The sequence below is a fragment of the Solanum dulcamara genome, chromosome 3, assembly GCF_947179165.1.
Source record: "Solanum dulcamara chromosome 3, daSolDulc1.2, whole genome shotgun sequence".
Classification (NCBI taxonomy): Eukaryota; Viridiplantae; Streptophyta; class Magnoliopsida; order Solanales; family Solanaceae; genus Solanum; species Solanum dulcamara.
The window spans coordinates 69700099-69721929 of NC_077239.1; the positions used below are offsets into that span (position 1 = coordinate 69700099).

Below are 21831 nucleotides of genomic sequence, written 5' to 3' on the forward strand. Positions count from 1 at the left end.
AAGTCTAGCTCGTTTGAAGGGGATGCAATAGTGTGTCCAGAACCAGATTGACAATGTGGACATTGAAACAAGCTTCTTGATTATCGCTAACATGATAACTGGCAAGGCTAAAGTCACGTGGACAGTGATAGTTTCCAAATCAGACATTGTTATAGAAAAGCTAATTGTACAGCTGACTTCCTTGCTAATTTTGGTGCATAGTATACGAGAGTAGGTTTTTCCGGATAAGATGGCTATCACTATAGTAAGTATCAGTGACATTCAAGTTTAGTTAACTGTGGTAACTGCCTCATAACTCCTCAGCAGATGCACAGGCCTGAAAAACACGCCAAAATTTTACTTCATGAATGAAAAACCAGTTTGGTAACTAATGCAGGACATAACTAAACTAATCACCATCAACAAGGGTTCTACTTCTACTTGGTCCTCATCTTCTTCCTCATCGGAGGACTCATCAACAAGAGTTCTACTTCTATTTGAACATGAACTTGAACCTGTAGCTACTCTTTTTTCCTTGCCCCTTAAAGTACTCCCCGTAAAACCATAAATATTCTCCTCCACACCACTAGCCGTAGCAACATCACCATAAGTGAGACCTTCTCCTTCATATACTTCTTCATCTTCATGATTTTGGGGTGCTCCAGTTAATCATTCATTTGCATCATCAATATTATCCAACAAAATTGGATCAATGGTATTGCGAGCATTGTAGCGACGCACCAATGTTCTATTATATTTGATGAACACTAGATCATTCAAGCGTTTTAACTCAAGCCTATTTTTCTTTTTAGTATGAATCTGCATAGAATTCGTAGAAAGTAATTAATGGGAGGACTTTGGATAATTAAGATACCATTTAATTTAGTAATAACGTAATATAGGTTCTCAAATGTATGAACATTTTTTCTCACAACCGGATGAGCTACAAGTTAAACTTTGCACTCTAATAGCAAATTGTTGCAAGTTTGGGACATTATGACCATATTGCATCCACTATTCAACTGTAGAAGAATTATTTTAAAAATTAATATGTAATAACTTAAAAGTTAAAGCTCTAACAGTTAAATGTTGAAATGCTCACATGGTGACCTTAAGGTTCTAGCTCTAATGGCGGACTCAATTCCAAGTAGCCCATCAGCTTTCATATACACACCAAGCTCATCCCCTATTTTATCTTGCAAAGTTTTATCTAGGATCATCCTCTCAACATATGCATGATATCCCAACCACACTTCTTCAGTTAAAGTCTTCATCTCATTATTTTTATAATAGAGCCCCGGGTTCAAAATATGTCCTGCTGTATGTAAAGGTTGATGAAGTTGATCCGTCCACCTTGCATCAATGATTTTGAAAACATTCATATATTTACTTTCATCATAATTGAATGCCTTTTCAATACTTTCTTTTGCCCTATCCATGGCTTCATAAATGTAGCTCATTGGTGGTTTTTTCTCCCCATCCACCATACGAAGTACATTAACTAAAGGACCACCAACTTTAAGTGCTTGAACAGTGTCATTCCAAAAATATGGACTAATGACGTGTCTCACAACTTCTTTCCCAAGAGTTTCCTTTGCATAAACACTTTCATTCCATTCAGTGGACATAAACAAGGTTCTCAGATTTTTCTTTTGCATATAAAAACTATGCAATGTCAAAAAAGCTGTTGCGAATCTTGTCTTATTGTGTATCTCCTCATCATATTCAACAATAGTGCCCTTTGACTGATATAAGAATGTATCTTAACAGCCTTACCAAAAACTATTCAAAAAAATTTAATAGTTAATAAGTAAGAAAACTAAGTAAGATTAAAAAAGAATATTAAATATCAAGACTCAAGTTCACCTGTAGAATACGAGGCCTCTTTGAAAATGTCACCAAACATCAAGTTGATACAGTGAGCAGCACAAGGAGTCCAGAAAATATGTGGGAGCACTCCCTTCAACATGTCACTCGCTTTTTTGTTCTCACTTGCATTATCAGTCACAACTTGTACCACATTTTCCTTGCCTATTTTCAAGATAGTCTTCTCAAATAAGTTAAACATCGTATTAGAGTCAGTAGAAGAGTCACTAGCATCATGAGATTCAAGGAACACACTCCCTTTTGGAGAATTCACCAAAACATTGATGATCATTTTCCCATTCCTTGCTGTCCATTTATCCATCATAATGGAACAACCATACGTTTTCCATTGAACCTTATGATCTTCCACAGTTTTGTTTGTCTTTTCCACCTCTTTTTTTAAACAAGGAACTCTTACCTCATGATAGGTGGGGGCCTTCATTCCAGGGTCATATTGGCTTACTACCTCAATGAATTCACCAAAACTTTCGGTGTAGTTAATACAATTGAAAGGCAATCCTGCATCATATATCCACCTAGCAAAAGAAGATACAACACGATCCCGTAAAATCTTGCTAGAAGCATCTAGATCAATAGGTCCACCTTTTCTCTTTTCATTTGATTTTTGCGAGAAATAGAGATTAAAAGGACCTTTGACATTGCTAGCGGTGGATGACCCACTTTCACTAGTTGAAGGTTTCTTTTTTGTTTTTGAGGGAGGCCCCATTGGCATATTCACTTCAACTTCATCATCCATTTCATCATCATCAACAAGATTAACCATGGATACTTTAGGATTCATTTGAGTTTAAAATTTATTTTTTTCCGTAAATACTCTTTTATTTCTTCCTTCACACTATTTGGGACCTTTGGACACACTTTAACATCTTTATAACCACCAATAAGATGCTTCTTGTGACGAAATATTCCGCCATTATATGTCATATCATAAAAAAACACATTTGATTTTTGTGTTACTTCCCATTGCAATTCCATATGCCCAAGCTGGGTCCCTTTTTTGTATCATTAAAAAAATACAACTTACTACAAAGAAAAAATAGAATAATAATTCAGTCACACAAGTCAAATTATCAAAACAATAACAGAGCAGCTGCAACAAAATTAAAAGAGCAGCTGCAGCAAAATTAAAAAATAATAATAAAGCAGCCAGACTGTGAAAAAAACCCAGAGCATATGCTTTATCTTCAAAAAAAATGGCCAAACTGCTGAATAAAACTTGAAAAAAATAATTCTTTGCAAACAACAGTTGCGTAGAAATAGAAAAAGAAGAAGAGAAGAAGAGAAGAAGAGAAGAACATCGCAACAGTTGAGAGCAGATGGCAGCACTGCTGAATAGAAATAAAAATAGAAATAGAAATAGAAAGAGAAAAAGAGAAGAAGAGAAGAAGAGAAGAACAGAAGAAGAGAAGAAGAGAAGAAAAGAAGAAGAGAAGAAGAAAAACTAACCTGGTTGATGTTGAACTGTCGAAGTCGGACTGTCGAAGTTGAAGAAGAAGTCACACTGTCACAGCAGCTTGGAACAATTAATGGTAAGTTTTATAATTTTTTTTTTAAAAAACCTAGCGCCGCTTTTTCCAAAAAAGCGAGCTTTTTTCTCGCTTCTAGATGAAGCGTTCTTCTCGCTTCTCCCATGAAGCGCATGCTTTTCTGAAATCGCTTCGCTTCACGATGTTGAAGCGCTAGTGCCTCGCCTCGCTTCGCTTCACGCTTAAAGCGAGCGCTTCGGCACTTTTTCACAACACTGGTATAATGTAACAAACTAGAGTTCTCAACACAAATACTCAAGTAGTATATAATCGCTCATAACCAAATTATAATGGCAACGCTTAAACTATTGAATTACAATGGAAACTACTAAAATAACAAGTAACTAACAATAGAGATAACAATGGAGGATGAGAAGCTTAGACTCTAGAAAGTGTTAAGAATTCGTCACCAACTTAATTAATGTCTATGACATGCAAGAGAAGTATCTAGAACATTCAAGAGTTATAAAGAAATGAAGGAAGATCTGTTCTTGAGAGAAAAGTCTAGAAATATTTTAGAAAGAATAGTTCTAGAATTATGCAATAGGAGGAACATTCTATAGTAGAGTAGTATATACCATACACTAGATTCTTTCATCACCACTTATAAATAGAGGTGGTCATTTAAGTTGTAGCCAAGAAACAAAGTAAGCAAGCAAACAAGGAGTGTGTACTCAAGACTAGAGTGGGTGCTCAACAGATCCCAATTAGTAAATCTATTGTTGGACTATCTAATTCTGGAGCCTGTTCATGGTTTAGCCCTAGTATCACAGACTTAGATTTCAACTAAGACCTCTGTGAGGCACTTGACAACTTACTCACGAATCTTTCACGGTCTTACAAGCTCAAGTAAGCCTTTAAGACTAGATCGCTAAGGGAACACTAGATTGTAAGAAAGACAAGAGAGATTTTATGAAGAAGGCTTTGTATTATTTGGAAGAATGCTTGATTTCTGAATGGCTTTCTACAAATGAATGCCCCCTCTATTTATACTATTCCTAAGGGGCTCAAGTGTAAATAAAAATTATTATACAAGTCCTTCCATATTTATAAAGAAGTCCCTATTCTAGAATTCTCTACACCTTCTAGAGAATTTCAAGTCTTTCAAGACTTCTCTATAAGTTTCTACAAGAATCTCGAGTCTTCCACTAACCTCTCGAAGACTCTAGGTTCTTTTTCCTTCTTCATGATCAAATGGCAGGTCGTAACACTAGGCCCAATAACTTGGCTAGCATTTGGGCTATCCGTGTTCACAACATATAACTCTATCCACGCATGGATTCCATATATATACTACTCCACTAGATTTACCTTGCAAAATCAGGAAGGCATGATATTGTAACATGACAGAGAACAAAAATAACAATCAGAGAAAACTAAACAGGCTAAAATTAAAAAAACCAAACAAATGAGAAGTCTCAAACTGTGGTGCTCAGAAGGCTATGAACAGAAACCACAACCTCCATATGTTGCAGCTGGGAGATTGAATCATTATTACCACAAATCAATATTTGAAAAGCTACTGTCAAAATTGAACCATTTTGTGCATTTGCAGTATCGTCCCTATCCGAGGAGGGGCGACCATCAGGACTTGTGATGATACCTGAGGGCAAAATGGGAACTTTAGTTGCATCACCTCCATTGACAATTTGTTGGTAACTCTATGGTTGCATAGATTAAAAATGCTCCCATTCCGTCAATGTTTGTCTCTTGAAGCACTAACATTTCCTTTTGTATATAAGGCTGCATATACATTACAACAATTAAGAAATATTAGTGTAAATACTAAAAAAGAATAAGAATGAGTGACGAACAATTTATGTTGCTAAACAATAAAAAAAATCCACCACTAATCTTATTTAATAATGAATTAGTGAAGGATTGTTAAACAATCTTGTTAGCTATTTAACAAAAGATTAGCAACTTGCTATGGTAGGCTAAGTTATGTTAATGTGAAGAAAGTTTTAAATTATCAGTGTATACAAATTAAACGTAACAAAAGCTAGTCTATGATTTTTTTAATTTTTTTTTGTGTGTTTTTATTGTAAATTGACTGCAACTCAAAAGTGAAATTGGACCATAGAAAATGCAAATCAAAGATTACAAAGCCTAAAGGAAAAAAAGATACAGTTAGAAATTTTGGTTATTTCTACATGAAAAAAAAATATGAACGTAATCCTAAATAATATTATTTGATTCTTGAAAATGTCATTATTACTCGATAATTTAAGCAGAAAATAGCAAAATATAAATAAATAAATAAATAAATATGAAAAATACCTGAATGATTTTAATATTGTTTCCTGGAAAAGTTTCCGTTAGTACTCGAGCTAACTCAATCACATTATTCCCACCAGTCAAAATAGCCCACTGGAAAGAAAATCAAACGATAAACAATATCATAATTTAATCGTCAAAAAATAATTTGTGAGATTAGTATTGTTTAAGATCATATATTAAAAAAATATATGTACAATTAATGCCAAGATTAGCAAAACTTGTAGATAATATAACATGAAAATACAATATTAGCAAATCAATCGAATTCAGGACTTTAACTTAATGGCTTAAAAAATTCTTCACACTAAACTCATTCTGCTTTAATTTTAAAATTATGAGTTCAGATTCTCATATTTGTTGAAATTTTTGAGAGTTTTACATGAAATCTATACAGGGATTGAAAAAAGTCTATTTTTGAGAGTTTCACATGAAAATCTATACAGAACTGAAAAAAGTCAATTTCTATATGGGTACTTTTAGGGGTCGTTTGTTTAACAAGTTATACAGGGATTGAAAATGTAGAAATTATCAAATGTTTGGCTCATTGTATTAAAAATTGAATATTCAGTGTAAAGATATATACTGTCATACCTTTCTATGATAATTGTTTCCTATAACAACATTTCACCTATAATATACTAAAAAAGCATATTATAATCCACTGCTGCCCAGAGGTCCTGATAATATACTATAATAACATATCAACTTCTCTCAAAGTTGAGACGATTGTGAAGGAAAACTGTTTTGGGGAGAAAGCACCACAACTAAAGTTTGATATGACAAATAATATGAAAATAAATTGGACACGAGAATTTTACGTGGAAACCCCTCTAACTGATAGAAGGGAAAAACCATGGGGTAGAAGAATCTCACTATTTTAATATAGAGTACATAGCTCTCAAATACAAGGAGAAAACAACAATTAACACTTCTCTCTTGTAAAAGGAACAACTACTAAAGAGGACACTCAAGACTACAATATTTATCTTGGTGTATAACTCTCTTTGTATTTTTACTCTCACTTTCTGGATTATTTAAACGAGGGCATTAGGCCCTCTATTTATACGCGTTGCCAATTTCTTCTACGCGTTACTTTTTTTTTCCAACAAAAGTGGTTGTGCCTACCAACCTTTTTGACTTTTCTTTTCATTCTCCCACTTGAAGATTTAATTGAGAATTAATTAAGTCTTCACACCATCTTTTCTACCTAATTACTGCAATGTTACGTTTCTGCTAGGCCAATAGAAGATCGACACCATATGAACTTGTTACTATTGATCGGCTTCGTAAACATATCTGCTAGGTTGTCATTAGTGTGAATTTTTTGAATATCCACACTGTCTTCTTCCACCTTCTCACGAACAAAGTGATACTGAACTCGTATGTGCTTTGTTCTTGAAAGAAATGCCGAATTCTTTGCAAGATGCAAAGCACTCTGACTGTCACAAAAGAAAGCAATCTTCTCTTGTTTGTGTCCGAGCTCCACCAATAACATCTGCATCCATATTGCCTCTTTGCTAGCTTGTGTAGCTGCTACATATTCTGCTTCCGTCGTAGATGTAGCCACGATAAATTGCAGTTTTGAAACCTAGCTTAGATCTCCTCCAACAAGAATAAACACATAACCTGTGGTGGACTTGCTCTTATCAAGACCACCTGCATAATCTGAATCAACATAACCTTTAACATTAAAGTCTGATCCTCCATAACACATTACAACATCTGAGGTACCCTTGATGTATCTCAGGATCCTCTTAACAGTATTCCAATGCTCTCTACCAAGATTAGTCATGTATCGACTAACCACTTCCACTGCTTGTGCAATGTCAGGTCTTGTACATACCATGGTGAACATTAAACTTTCCATTGCTGATGCATACGGTACTCGAGACATCTCCATCCTCTCTGCTTCATTGCTAGGACTCATACTTGAGGATAACTTGAAATTAATAGGAAGTGGGGTATTGACTTATAATTTTGCATCTTGAAGCGTCTCAAGATTTTCTTCAAGTAGTTCTTTTGAGAAAGCCAAATCTTCCTATTATTTCTGTCTCGGTGAATTTGCATCCCTAGAATCTTGTTTGTTGGTCCCAAGTCCTTTATTTCAAACTCCCTAGCCAACTGTGCCTTTAAATTTATAAGACGATCTTTGTTGGGGTCTGCTACCAACATGTCATCAACATACAACAGCAAAATACCAAAATCTTCATCACCAAATCTCTTGTAATAAACACAAGGATCTGAACTATGTCTGTTGTATCCAATGCTTATAATAAAGGAATCAAATCTCTTATACCAACATCTCGGCATCTGTTTGAGACCATATAGAGATTTGTTCAACCTGCAAACCAAGTTTTTTTTCCCTGTTCTTCAAAACCTTCTGGTTGGAGCATGTAAATTTCTTCTTCAAGCTCTCCATGAAGAAATGCAGTTTTGACATCTAACTGCTCTAAGTACAAGTCAAATGTAGCAAACATTGCTAAGACCACTCGAATTGTTGTGAGTCGAACTACCGGAGAAAATATCTCATTGAAGTCTATACCTTCTTTCTGAGCGAATCCTTTCACCACTAATCTTGCATGATACTTCTCCACTTGATCATTACCATTGCATTTGATCTTGTAGACCCATTTGTTTCCAATGGACTTCCTTCCTTGTGGTAATTAAACAAGATCCCATATTTTATTTTTATGAAGAGCTTCAATTTCTTCTTGCATTGCTGCCACCCACAGAGATGATTCTTGGCCTTTCATAGCCTCGTAAAAAGTTGAAGGCTCTCCATCTTCTGTTAATAGACAGTATGCAATATTGCTCTCCATAGAATAATCTGAGTGCCAACCTAGTTCTCTTCTCTCCCTAGTTGACCGTCGAACTTGTGGAGTTTCGATCTCAGCTTGCTCTTGTTCTTCGTGCTCTGGTGCTGCTTCAGAAGAAACTAGAACTTCTTCTATTTCTTCAACTTCAACTGTAGTAGTCTCTGATTTTTCTTTTGAAGTGCTACCTTCTTTTGCTTGTATCTTATTTTCAACAAATACAACATCCCTGCTGATTACCACTTTGCGGGCTGTGGTATCCCACAAGCGATACCCCTTGATTCCATCAGCATACCCTAAGAAAATGCATTCCCTGGACTTTGGATCCAACTTTGATTTTTCTTGGGTGTTGTACATAACATAAGCAGGACTTTCGAATATATGTAAGCGAGAATAATCAGCTGGTTTTCCTGTCCACATCTCGTTTTCAGATCAATTGCGGTTGATGGTGACCGATTGATCACATAACAGGCAGTTTTGACTGCTTCTGCCCAGAATGGTTTTTCGAACCCTGCAGTTGCCAACATAGCTCTTGTCCGTTCCAACAAGGTTCTGTTCATCCGCTCTGATACTCTATTTTGTTGTGGAGTATATGCCACCGTGAACTGCCATTTAATACCTTCTTATTTATAGAAGTTATTAAATTCATCACCAGTGTATTCTCCTCCATTATCTGTCCTCAAACACTTGATATTTTTCTCAGATTCAAGTTTCACCCACACTTTGAATTCTTTGAAAACTAGAAAAACATCTGCCTTTCTCTTGATTGGATACACCCAACTTTTTATGGAGTAATTATCGATGAATGACATGAAATATTTTTCCCCTCCTAGGGACTCCACCGGTGCTTTCCAAACATCAGAGTAGAACAGATCTAATATTTCCTTGCTTTTAGCAGAGGAACTGCTAAACTTCAGTCTATTCTACTTACTGGTAATACAATGCTCACAAAAGGGTAGTAAAACCTTTTTGAGCCCTGGAAGAAGTTTTTGCTCAGCAAGAATCTTCAAACCTAGTTCCGACATATGGCCAAGTTTACGATGCCATATCATCGTTGATTCTTCAAATGAACTTGCTGACGCGGTTGATGCTTCTCCTTCTTGGTGTGTTTCACCTTTAAGCACATATAGGTTTGCAACAAGTTTTTTCACTTTCATCACTACAAGTGCTCCTTTGGATATTCTCATGACTCCACCATGAGTCTTATATGAACATCCATTATCATTTAGTTGTCCTAAAGACAATAGATTCTTCTTCAAGTCTTTTACATGTCGTACCACCTGGATGGTGCATACCGTGCCATCATACATCCTTATTTTGATGGAACCAATACCAATAACATTCAAAGCATGATCGTTTCCCATGAACACAGACCCTCCTGAGATAGGATTATATTGATGGAACCATTCTCTCCTGGAAGTCATGTGCCATGTTGCTCCTGTGTCCATGATCCAGACATCAGCGAAACATTTTCTGCCTTTATTATTTGATATTGCCTCACTACATAAAATATCGCCATCATCCGAGGTACATGCAATATTCCCTTGAGCATTTGATGGCTCAGGGTGTTCACTCTTCTTTTTGAATCGACAATCTTTCTTGAAGTGTCCTTTTTTGCCACAGTTGTAGCACTTGATATTCTTCTTACTTCTTGATTGAGATCTGCCATGATTGTGACTCCCACTGGGGCCATGTTCCATTGGTCTTCATCTCACCATCATCAAAGCTTCAGCTTGCTGCGAACTTGCTTGTCTATCTTCTTTATTTTTGTGCTGATTTTCTTCTTCCAAGACAGCGGCTGCAATTTCATCGAAAACTAGACTATCTGTATTGTTTTTCAGGTTGATGATGAGTTGATCATATGAGTCAGGCAGACTTTGAAGTAGAAGCTCTGCACATTCAGTCCCCTCTATTTTGCAACCCATTGTTGTAAGTTGCGAAAACAGAGTATTCAAAGTATTGTTGTGTTCAGTAACCGACATGGACTCTGCCATTCGAAGAGTATACAATCTTATTTTTAAGAAGATTTTATTATGCAAAGACTTGGCCTCATACAACCCTGTAAGAGTATCCCATATTTCCTTCGCCGTCCGCTTTTCAGCCATACTAGACAACACTTGATCAGCTATTGCCAAGTATAGATCAGCAACTGCGTTGCTGTGTATGTCATTCCACTTGTTGTCATCAGTAAAATCTGTGGGCTTGCCTTCAATTGCTGCTAAGCAATTGTCCTTTCTTAATATCGCTTTTATTTTCATTTTCCACAATGAGAAATTAGTCCCATTAAATTTTTCAATGTCAAACTTTGTTGTACTCGACATTGTTATTTGCTTCACACTTTTCTAGATCATTTCTGAATATTTTTGCGAACAATCGTGACAAACTGTACCGTCACCAAAATTTACTATTCACATGAATAGTACTATTCACCGAATTTATGAAAAATTTACTATTCATGAATAGTACCTTCGCATAAAACAGACAGAATAACCGAGGGCTCTGATACTACTGTTGGGGGGAGGAAGTACCACAACTAAAGTTTGATATGACAAATAATATGAAAATAAATTGGACACGAGAATTTTATGTGGAAACTCCTCTAACTAATAGAAGGGAAAAACCACGGGGTAGAAGGATTTCATTATTTTAATATGGAGTACACAGCTCTCAAATACAAGGAGAAAACAACAATTAACACTTCTCTCTTATAAAAGGAATAACTACTAAAGAAGAATCTCAAGACTACAATATTTATCTTGGTGTATAACTCTCTTTGTATTTTTACTCTCACTTTCTGAATGATTTAAACGAGGGCATTAGGCCCTCTATTTATAAGAGGAAAAAAACGCGTAAAAGAAATTTACACGTTTTGTATTTCAACAAAGCGTGTAAATTTGTGTCAAAGAAGTTGACAGCCTTTCTACACGTTGCCAATTTCTTCTACGCGTTACTTTTCTTTTTCAACAAAAGTGGCTGTGCCTACCAACCTTTTTGACTTTTCTTTTCAAAAACGGCTTCCCCCGAAAAATGAGAGAAGTGGTTATTTTTCCTACTCCGTTTGTTGGAAAATATTTTCTCTAAAAATTATTTTCTGGCCAATCAACAAACATCAAAGATGATTAATTTTTTGAAAAAAGTTAATTATACCAAACACACCCCTGAAGGAAAAAAGAAAACTTTGAAAAGAAGGACATGTTTTAATTTAAGAATGGTAAAGAAAAATGACTTTCGCCTAGAAATAAAAGAAGTGATCATTTTCTGGTCCCTTTTAGACAAAAACATTTTCTCTAGTCGAACATGAAAAATAACTTTTTTTTTAAAAAAAAAGATATACTTCTTACCTTTAAAGAAGAAGAAAACTTTAAAGAGGTCGTGTTTCAAACATATAAACAAAAAAAATGGATGATTTGGACCACTTTAAGATTCTCTATTTTTAATTAAAATCGCCTTGAAGTGATGAAAAATTTGACATAGATCCTTATCTTAACTTATATTAAAATCCAAAAAAGTCGTAAATATATAAAAAGGGGATATAAAATTGAACCTCTTTTGAAATGCCTAGTTGGGGATGTTGCGTCCATTGCAAAATTATATCTCTCAGAAATTCTTTGAAGAGTAACAATCCATCTTTTATCTCCGTATGTTTGACAACCACACAACTGTAAGAAAAGTCAAAAAGAAAAGGAAAAGGCTGGCGCAGCAATTGTTGAAAAGGAAAAAGTAAAAAGGGAGGAAAAGAACAGTAAAAGGCTGGCGCAACAATTTGTTGAAAATTTTTGCCAAGCAGCCTCATTTTTGCGCGTTTTCATTCTCCTATAAATAGAGAGTATTTTGCCCTCATTTAGATCATCCCAGAAAGAGAGAGTAAGAATACAAAGAGAGTTATACACCAAGATAAATATTGTAGTCTTGACTATCCTCTTTAGTAGTTGTTCCTTTTACAAGAGAGAAGTGTTAATAGTTGTTTTCTCCTTGTATTTGAGAGCAGTGTACTTCATATTTTAATAGTGAGATCCTTCTACCCCGTGGTTTTTCCCCTCTATCTATTAGAGGGGTTTTCACATAAAATTCTCGTGTCCAATTTATTTTCATATTTATTATCATATCAAACTTTAGTTGTGGTGTTTCCTCCCCCAATAACAACAAGTCTCTAAAGATACGATTAACCTTATTTTTTTCATATACTTAAACATGTTCCACCCAAGTAACCTGCAAGAGAAAAAATAATCAAGAATGCAAAATGAAAATAATTAGCTCGTTGGAAAATAATTAGGAACGTATGTTGGAAATTTGTGTTTTATTAAAATCGGATGTTATGAGGCAAGGATTGATTAAGACCATATGAGGAGACAACTATTCATTCGAGCTCGTTTTGCCAGATTCGAACATCTGGGACATGAACAACATAGTATGGGCCGGAGTTCCAACATTGTTAAATGAAGAATAGTGATAGGCCTGATGACTCTGATAGAATATTAAAGAGGTGGTTGTTGAATCCAGCTCGATCCTAAAATATAACTTATAAGGCTGTTGGGGATATTCCAAGGCTATATTTACACAAACAAAAAGATCATTTTCTAAGTCAATACGGGGACACTTAAATAGCTCCCGATGCACGTCCCAAAGTTGAACATTTGAAGCATGAATTAACAACATAAATGAGGATCCAAAATTAAATAAATCAATAATAAAGATAGGTATGGTTCTTATATCATATTAAGAACAATAGACATCATGAAATGGGCATCAGCACGAGTAAAGTTTTACCTATGTAACATACTCTTTGAAAAATAAACTACATATAAATTGTGATATATATGTTATACATTCGAGTTGTGGAAACAAGCACAAATGTTAAATAAGACTACATATAATAGACCCTTTTAATATGAATCTCATGTATGAAGGGAGCTTAGTGCACATAGTTATCCTTTTAATAAATAGTAATATAGAGAGAGGAAATGATTCTTACCTTACTTTGGCCATTGCCCATATCTTGAATTGCACAACCAAAAGGAAACTTCCAAGAATAAGAAGGTACACCTAGTTGAATCTCATTGAATACGTCATATGAAACACCCACCATAATCCATGTTGGATTAAGTTGTCTACAATGACGTATGAAGAAAAAATCTCTAGCTTCCACAACTGTTCATACATCTATTTTCAAGAACCAAGAAAAAATTAGATCATTTTTATGAAGCAATTTTAAAATTTATTTAATTCCTAGGGAAATAAATATGAAAGATCGATTAATATTTTACCAATTGTATAGAGCCTCCCAAAGTCCCAGAATCAAGAACTTCAATGATCCTAGAATTTGTGACAATAGTAGGAAACAAGTTCATCCATTTGACCTGCATATACAAATCAATCATTTTTAAGTATATGATAAATGATTAAACAATAACAATAATAACTACGTCTCAACATAAATACTCATTGTCCATGTCCATTGCTCCATTTAAACTCATCTTAATCAATATTGTATAGGAGAAAACTAAAAAATAAAATCATATCATCCTATTGAAAATAGCCAATTTTTGGAATACATGACAATGTGTTAGATTTCAACAAACCATGATAGTATCTTTGATCTCTCACTTGCTCAAGTTCAAATCCATGATATTGGCATGGTACATTTCCACATCAAAAGCGATAACTTTTCAACGAATTCTTAAAGACTGGCTACTTTTCAAAAATCAATCCAAAAAGTGGCTGACAGGCACAATCTTTACTCTACTAAGCACATGAGAGATAAGCATATATATAACGAAGCAAAGCAAGCCTTATATCCTAGAACTGACATGTTCTAAAGCCATACATCAACCTAGGTACAAAGCAGATAATATTACTTGTGAACTGAGTAGTTATAACATGAAAGCGTTCAAGAAACTTACTAGATCAAGAAAATTATGGATGAACTCATTTGCAGTCATTGGCACAACTCTACAATACTTTGATGATTCAATTCGAGCAGTTGATGATTTGTAAGGTTGAATTGAATTTGGAAATATTATTTCATAGCTCTCGCGATGAATAAAACAGCTCCCATCACTTGTTGAATTGACCCAAATTGTATCATTCTTTTTTAAAAGTTCATCCATTTCATTCATAGAAGCAACAACAATCTCAAAAATAACTGTTTTTTTGCCTATTATCATAATGAAATTCATAATGTTCTTGTGTTGTTGCAGACATTATTGGAATATTATTAATACCTATTGAATGTGCTAGAACAACATCATCATCATCATCAACATCATCATCAACATCATCATCATCATCATCATCATCATCATCATCATCATCATCATCATCATCATCATCATCATTATTATTATTATTATTATTATTGTTGTTGTTGTTATTATTATTGTTATTGTTATTGTTATCATTATTATTATTGTTATTGTTATTGTTATTGTTATTGTTATTGTTATTGTTATTGTTATTGTTATTGTTATTGTTATTGTTATTATTATTATTGTTAATTCTATTGTTATTGTTATTGTTATTGTTATTCTTATAATTATTATTATTATTATTATTATTATTATTATTATTATTATTATTATTATTATTATTATTATTATTATCGTTGTTGTTGTTATTATTATTATTCTTGTTATTGTTATTATTATTATTATTATTTTTATTCTTCTTCTTCTTATTATTATTATTGATATTCTTATTCTTCTTATTATTGTTATTGTTGTTGTTGTTATTATTATTCTTGTTGATGTTGTTATTATTATTATTATTATTATTATTATTGTTATTATTATGATTGTTTTCTTGACGAAAAGGAGGAGGATATCCAATGGGAGAGCCACATATGTTTTGGCTCAACAAACTTTCCTCAGATGAATTTGGTGAAAATCTAAGAGTTGATTTTGGTGGTGCCAAATTTGGACCCATCACAAAAGGCCTTCCAAGAACATTTGACATGAGATTTGATATTCTTCCATACTGCAAAAAACAAAATTGGTAAATTAATTTACTTACAATAATCGGTAATAATTTGTAATAAACATGATTTGAGAACCTAAAAAGATAAAAGTATATAATTTGCTATTAAAGTAGATTCTTTTCATTGAATTAATTGACTGTGAGATCAAGATGATCTCTCTTGTCAAGGGCAAGTGCAACTCATAAGCACGGGGTAGAAATAAATCCAAGGTTCAAACTTGATGGATTAGGCCTTTTTAGGTATTTAACACTTTTGGGGGGTTTTCACCTAGTTTTCAGTACCCACATTAAGGCCTCCACAAATTAGGATTAGCATCATGTAAATTCCATTAAAAAGAGAAGCACTTTCTATCAAAAAAAATATCCGTACAAAAGCAACAATCTAAGACCCTTGATTAAAGGTAGAGGATGCAAGAAAAGTCAAAAGTTGGCAACTTTTGACAAAAAGAAAAAATTGACAACTTTTAGTTGGCAAAAATGAAAGTGGCTACCAACTTTTTGACAGGAGTTTATACGCTTTGTTGAAATAAAAAATGCGTAAATTTCTTTTACGCATTTTGTTCCTCTTATAAATAGAAGGCCTAATGCCCTCATTTAAATCATCCTAGAAAGCGAGAGTAAGAATACAAAGAGAGTTATACACCAAGATAAATATTGTAGTCTTGAGTGTCCTCTTTAGTAGTTGTTTCTTTTACAAGAGAGAAGTGTTAATTGTTGTTTTTTTCTTGTATTTGAGAGCAGTGTACTCTATATTTTAATAGTGAGATTCTTCTACCCGTGGTTTTTTCCCTCTATCAGTTAGAGGGGTTTTAACGTAAAATTCTCGTGCCCAATTTATTTTCTTATTAATTGTCATATCAAACTTTAGTTGTGGTGCTTCTTCCCCCCAACAGTGGTATCAAAGCCCTCGGTTATTTTGTCTGTTTTATACGAAGGTACTATTTGTGAATAGTAAATTTTCGTGAATAGTAAAAATTAGTTAATAGTACTATTCACATGAATAGTAAATTTTGATGATGGTACAGTTTGTCACGATTGTTTGTAAAATATTCAGAAATGATCTAGAAGGGTGTGAAGCAAATAATAATGTCGAGTATAATAAAGTTTGACGTTGAAAAATTTAATGGGACTAATTTCTCATTGTGAAAAATAAAAATAAAAGTAATATTGAGAAAGGACAATTGCTTAGCTACAATTGAAGGCAGACCCACAGATTTTACTGATGACAGCAAGTGGAATGACATAGAGAAGGAAATATGGGATACTCTTACAAGATTATACGAGGTCAAGTCTTTGCATAATAAAATCTTCTTAAAAAGAAGATTGTATACTCTTTGAATGACAGAGTTCATGTCGGTTACTGAACACATCAATACTTTGAATACTCTGTTTTTGCAACTTACAACAATGAGTTACAAAATAGAGGGGACTGAACGTGCGGAGCTTCTACTTCAAAGTCTGCCTGACTTGTATGATCAACTCATCATCAACCTGACGAACAATACAGACAGTCTAGTTTTTAATGAAATTACAACCGCTATCTTAGTAAAAGAAAATCGGTGCAAAAATAAGGAAGACAGACAAGCAAGTTCGCAGCAAGCTGAAGCCTTGATGATGGTGAGAGGAAGACCAATGTAACGTGGCCCCAGTGTGAGTCACAATCATGGTAGATCTCAATCAAGAAGTAAGAAAAATATCAAGTGCTACAACTATGTCAAGAAAGGGCATTTCAAGAAAGATTGTCGGTTCAAAACGAAGAGTGAACACCCTGAGCCATCAAATGCTCAAGGGAATATTGCATGTACCTCGGATGATGGCGATATTTTATGTAGTGAAGCAATATCAAATAATGAAGGCAGAAAACATTTCACTGATGTCTGGATCATGGACACAGGATCAACATGGCACATGACTTCCCGGAGAGAATGGTTCCATCAATATAATCCTATCTCAAGAGGGTCTGTGTTCATGGGAGACGATCATGCTTTGGATGTTATTGGTATTGGGTCCATCAAAATAAAAATGTATAATGGCACGATACGCACCATCCAGGAGGTATGACATGTAAAAGACTTGAGGAAAAATCTATTGTCTTTGGGACAATTAGATGATAATAGATATTCATATAAGACTCCTGGTGGAGTTATGAAAATATCCAAAGCAACGCTTGTAGTGATAAAAGAGGAAAAACTTGTTGCAAATCTATATATGCTTAAAGGTGAAACACACCAAGAAGAAGAAACATCATTCGCGTCAGCAAGTTCATTTGAAGAATCAATGATGATGTGACATCATAAACTTGGCCATATGTCGGAATGAGGTTTGAAGATTCTTGCTGAGCAAAAGCTTCTTCCAGGACTCAAAAAGGTTTCACTATCCTTTTGTGAGCATTGTGTTACCAGTAAGCAAAATAGACTAAAGTTTAGTAGTTCCTCTGCTAAAAGAAAGGAAATACTAGATGTGGTCCACTCTAATGTCTGGCAAGCACCGATAGAGTCCCCAGGAGAAGCAAAATATTTTGTGTTATTTATCGATAAGTACTCCAGGAAAAGTTGGGTGTATCCAATCAAGAGAAAGGCAGATGTTTTTTCAGTTTTCAAACAATTTAAAGCGCTGGTGGAACTTGAATCTGAGAAAAATATCAAGTGTTTGAGGATAGATAATGGAAGAGAATACACTAGTGATGAATTTAATAACTTCAGTAAACAAAAAGGTATTAAACGGCAGTTCATGGTGGCATATACTCCACAACAAAATGGAGTAGCAGAGCAGATGAACAGAACCTTGTTAGAACAGACAAGAGCTATGTTGGCAACTACAGGGTTGGAAAAACCATTTTGGGCAGAAGTTGTCAAAACCGCCTGTTATATGATTAATCGATCACCATCAATTGCAATTGATCTAAAAACGCCAATAGAGATGTGGACAGGAAAACCAGCTGATTATTCTCGCTTATATATATTCAGAAGTTCTGCTTATGTTATGTACAACACACAAGAAAAATCGAAGTTGGATCCAAAATCCAGAGAATGCATTTTCTTAGGGTATGCTGATGGAGTCAAGGGGTATCGCTTGTGGGATCCCACAGCCCATAGGTGGTAATCAGCAGGGATGTTGTATTTGTTGAAAACAAGATACAAGCAAAAGAAGGTGGCACTTCAAAATAAAAATCAGAGACTACTACAGTTGAAGTTGAAGAAATCGAAAAAGTTCCAATTTCTTCTGAAGCAGCACCAGAGCACGAAGAACAAGAGCAAACTGAGATTGAAACTCCAGAAGTTCAACGGTCAACTAGGAAGAGAAGAGAACCATCTTAGCACTTAGATTATTCTATAGAGAGTAATATTGCATACTGTCTACTAACAGAAGGTGGAGAGCCTTCAACTTTTCACGAAGCTATAAAAGGCCAAGAATCATCTCTGTGGGTGGCAGCAATACAAGAAAAAATTAAATCTCTTCATAAAAATAAAACATGAGATCTTATTCAATTACCACAAAGAAGGAAGGCCATTAGAAATAAATGGGTCTATAAGATCAAACGTAATGGTAATGATCAAGTGGAGAAGTATCGTGCAAGATTGGTGGTGAAAGGATTCGCTCAGAAAGAAGGTATAGACTTCAATGAGATATTTTCTTCGGTGGTTCGACTCACAATAATTCGAGTAGTCTTGGTGATGTGTGCTACATTTGACTTGTACTTAGAGTAGTTAGATATCAAAACTGCATTTCTTCATGGAGAACTTGAAGAAGAAATTTACATGCTCCAACCAGAAGGTTTTGAAGAACAGAGAAAAGAGAACTTGGTTTACAGGTTGAAAAAATCTCTATATGGTCTCAAATAGGCGCCGAGGTTGGTATAAGAGATTTGATTCCTTCATTATAGGCCTTGGATACAACAGACATAGTTCAGATCCTTGTGTTTATTACAAGAGATTTGGTGATGACGATTTTGTTATTTTGCTATTATATGTTGATGACATGTTGGTAGCAGGCCCCAACAAAGATTCCACTTGTTCGTGAGCATGTGATTCATGGTTTGGTTGTGAGAGAGGCTTGTAACACTATTAGACTCTTAATTCCTGCATGAGAGGTTGAGTTGGGGGTTTTTGATCACACTTGAGCAATGAAAATGTTTTCAAGAAGGGTAAACACTTATTTTAATGTATTCCTTCCCAGTACTATCTATTTGAGGATGTGTATCATGTTTAGGTTGAGTTTTGAGGACTTTGAACCATATATTGCATGATGAGTTTAATATTGCCTCCATGTTACATGTGTTGTGATGCATTCATCTTCATTCATCATATCATTGATCTTGGGAAGTTGAGAAATGTGTAAAAAAATTTTGAGAAAGAAAATGAGACACCCTTTTATATTCTTGACCAAGTGATAGGTGGCAAGATGATGAGATATTGAAATTGTGATTTGATATATGGACTGCGAGTCCCCATAAGGTCCTTTTATGAAAGTCTTAGCTTGACAGAGTGTATATGATAGGTTGTTTGATAGTCTTGATCCCACGTACTACCACATTATTGCATTATTTTATTGCATTGCATCTATATTTAAGTTATTTGATTTGTTAATGATATATGATACTGTTTACCTTATGTGTTTACTTTACTTGAGTCATTTCTTATAAATTGGCGGCACCGATACCAGAATGAGATTTTCTATATGCAGGTGGAAACGTTACTTAGTTTATTTTATAAGTATGATTGATTCCTTATACTTAGTCGGTCAAACCTATTGAGTACATGTGGATTATACTCACCCCTACTTCTAGTCACTTTTGATGCAGATTTTAATTAGGGTACCACTTGTGGCAGTTGATTACCTCTAGCAGATAAACTTATATTGGATTGGTGGTGAGATCCTTTGCTTCATATCTGCATTAGTTCCATCTCTCATTCCAGTCTTTATTATTTTTCAAAGACTTATGTTGTATTTCAAATTCACAGTTGTATTAGATGTTCTTTATATTTATGACATCAAGTTTTGGAAAATTCTTCATTTACATCTTTTCTGTTCATTTGTGGTCTGAATTCCCCTTTAGGAGCCTCGTTTGTTATTTATTGTTCGGCTTATACATAGGGTTGAGTTTTGGGATCTCTACCATCATGACCTTAATTTTTGGGCCGTGACAAATTAATATCAAAGCTCTAGATTATCATTCTCATAAGTTAAAAAATAGTGTGTCTAGTAGAGTCTTGCAAATTGGTACTAGACGCCCATATTTATCTTTGAGAGGCTAGAAGATACTTAATAGGAGAAGTTATTTCCTTTGATTCCTTTCATCTGATTTATTCATATCAAGTGTTATATACCTCTAATCTATTCCTTCTATGCAGATGGTGAGGACTAGAGCCAAAGTCAATAAGGGTGAGTCTATACCTACTACCCAAACCCAGTTCGTAGATAAGGCAGGGGACGCAGTAGAGTCATAGGTCGAGGCCGAATAGAAGAGCAACATCTTTCTGAAGATGAGCTTGGGAGGCATCACTTAAGCCTATATATGAGCATGAGGATGATTTTGAGTAGAAGACTGAGGAGCAAAGGCCAGCCTAGCCTTCTTCTATCCCTAAGCTAATTAAATTCACTAAGTCTCTTAATTCTTAATCAATGAGGTAGGCTAAAATAGAAAATAAAAGCACTCTGATGCTTTAGGAATTACTTGTCCGTTTATTGGTTAGATTAGATGGCGCCCCTACTCTTGGTGTTCTTTCGGGTACTTTAACCTCTCCTATTATAGTTGGTTCTACACCATCAGTTCATGAGCCTAGTGTGGGATTTCAAACTCCTTGTTTGTTTTTCGGTGCCCTCTATTTTATCTCTGAGATTTATAGCTTACCAGTTTCTGCTAGTACATCAATATAAGTGTCTGAGTAGAAGATTTTGAGAGGTTTTTTCTATTAGAACCTCTTAGGGTTGAAGGCTTATGTCTTCTTGACTGAGTGCCACAACAAGTTGTTCAACCTAGGTATTTTAGAGGCACATGGAATGTCTTACACTTTATACAAGTTTATTGGAGTGGCCAAGGAGTGGTGGTGATCAGTTCTTGCTCACAGACCTGTCAGTTCTCCTATGATGAGTTGGGAGCAGTTTGTTAAGGTGTTCATCAAAAGGTTTGTGCCTTAGATTCTTCGTGATTAGTGTAGACATGAGTTTGAAAGATTGGAGGAGGTCTGCCTATCAATGTCTGAGTACAAGGCTTGTTTTCATGAGTTGTCTCATTATGCTATGTTAAGTATCCCTACATAGTTTAAGAGGATCCGTAAGTTGGTGAAGATATTCGTTATTCATCTTTGGGAGGATACAATCTCTCTTGTGTTATTGAGTGGCTTATTTCATAGTATTATTGATCAAGTTGAGAT

General features: G+C 34.7%; 1 protein-coding gene and 1 pseudogene across 1 annotated transcript; both read right to left on the minus strand.

Moving 5' to 3' along the window:
• Positions 1-289: 289 nt before the first annotated feature.
• Positions 290-2629, minus strand: LOC129883636 (uncharacterized). The gene is made up of 4 exons (XM_055958256.1): positions 1846-2629; positions 1082-1741; positions 421-620; positions 290-316 (listed from the first exon to the last, which is right to left on the minus strand). Exons 1-4 carry the CDS (start codon positions 2627-2629, stop codon positions 290-292), a joined length of 1671 nt encoding a protein of 556 aa, XP_055814231.1.
• A 2181-nt stretch (positions 2630-4810) lies between these two features.
• On the minus strand, positions 4811-16051 carry LOC129883637 (homeobox-leucine zipper protein HDG11-like; annotated as a pseudogene).
• Between the last annotated feature and the right edge of the window lie 5780 nt (positions 16052-21831).

Excerpts from the sequence above, each read along its gene's own strand:
- LOC129883636 (XM_055958256.1), bottom strand. The coding sequence starts at position 2,629 with ATGGTTAATCTTGTTGATGATGATGAAATGGATGATGAAGTTGAAGTG. Across the intron at positions 621-1,081 it reads TAGAACCTTAAGGTCACCAT|ATGAAGAAGTATATGAAGGA; the intron begins GTGAGCATTTCA and ends AAAATCATGAAG. Across the intron at positions 317-420 it reads AGGAAGAAGATGAGGACCAA|GCCTGTGCATCTGCTGAGGA; the intron begins GTAGAAGTAGAA and ends CGTGTTTTTCAG.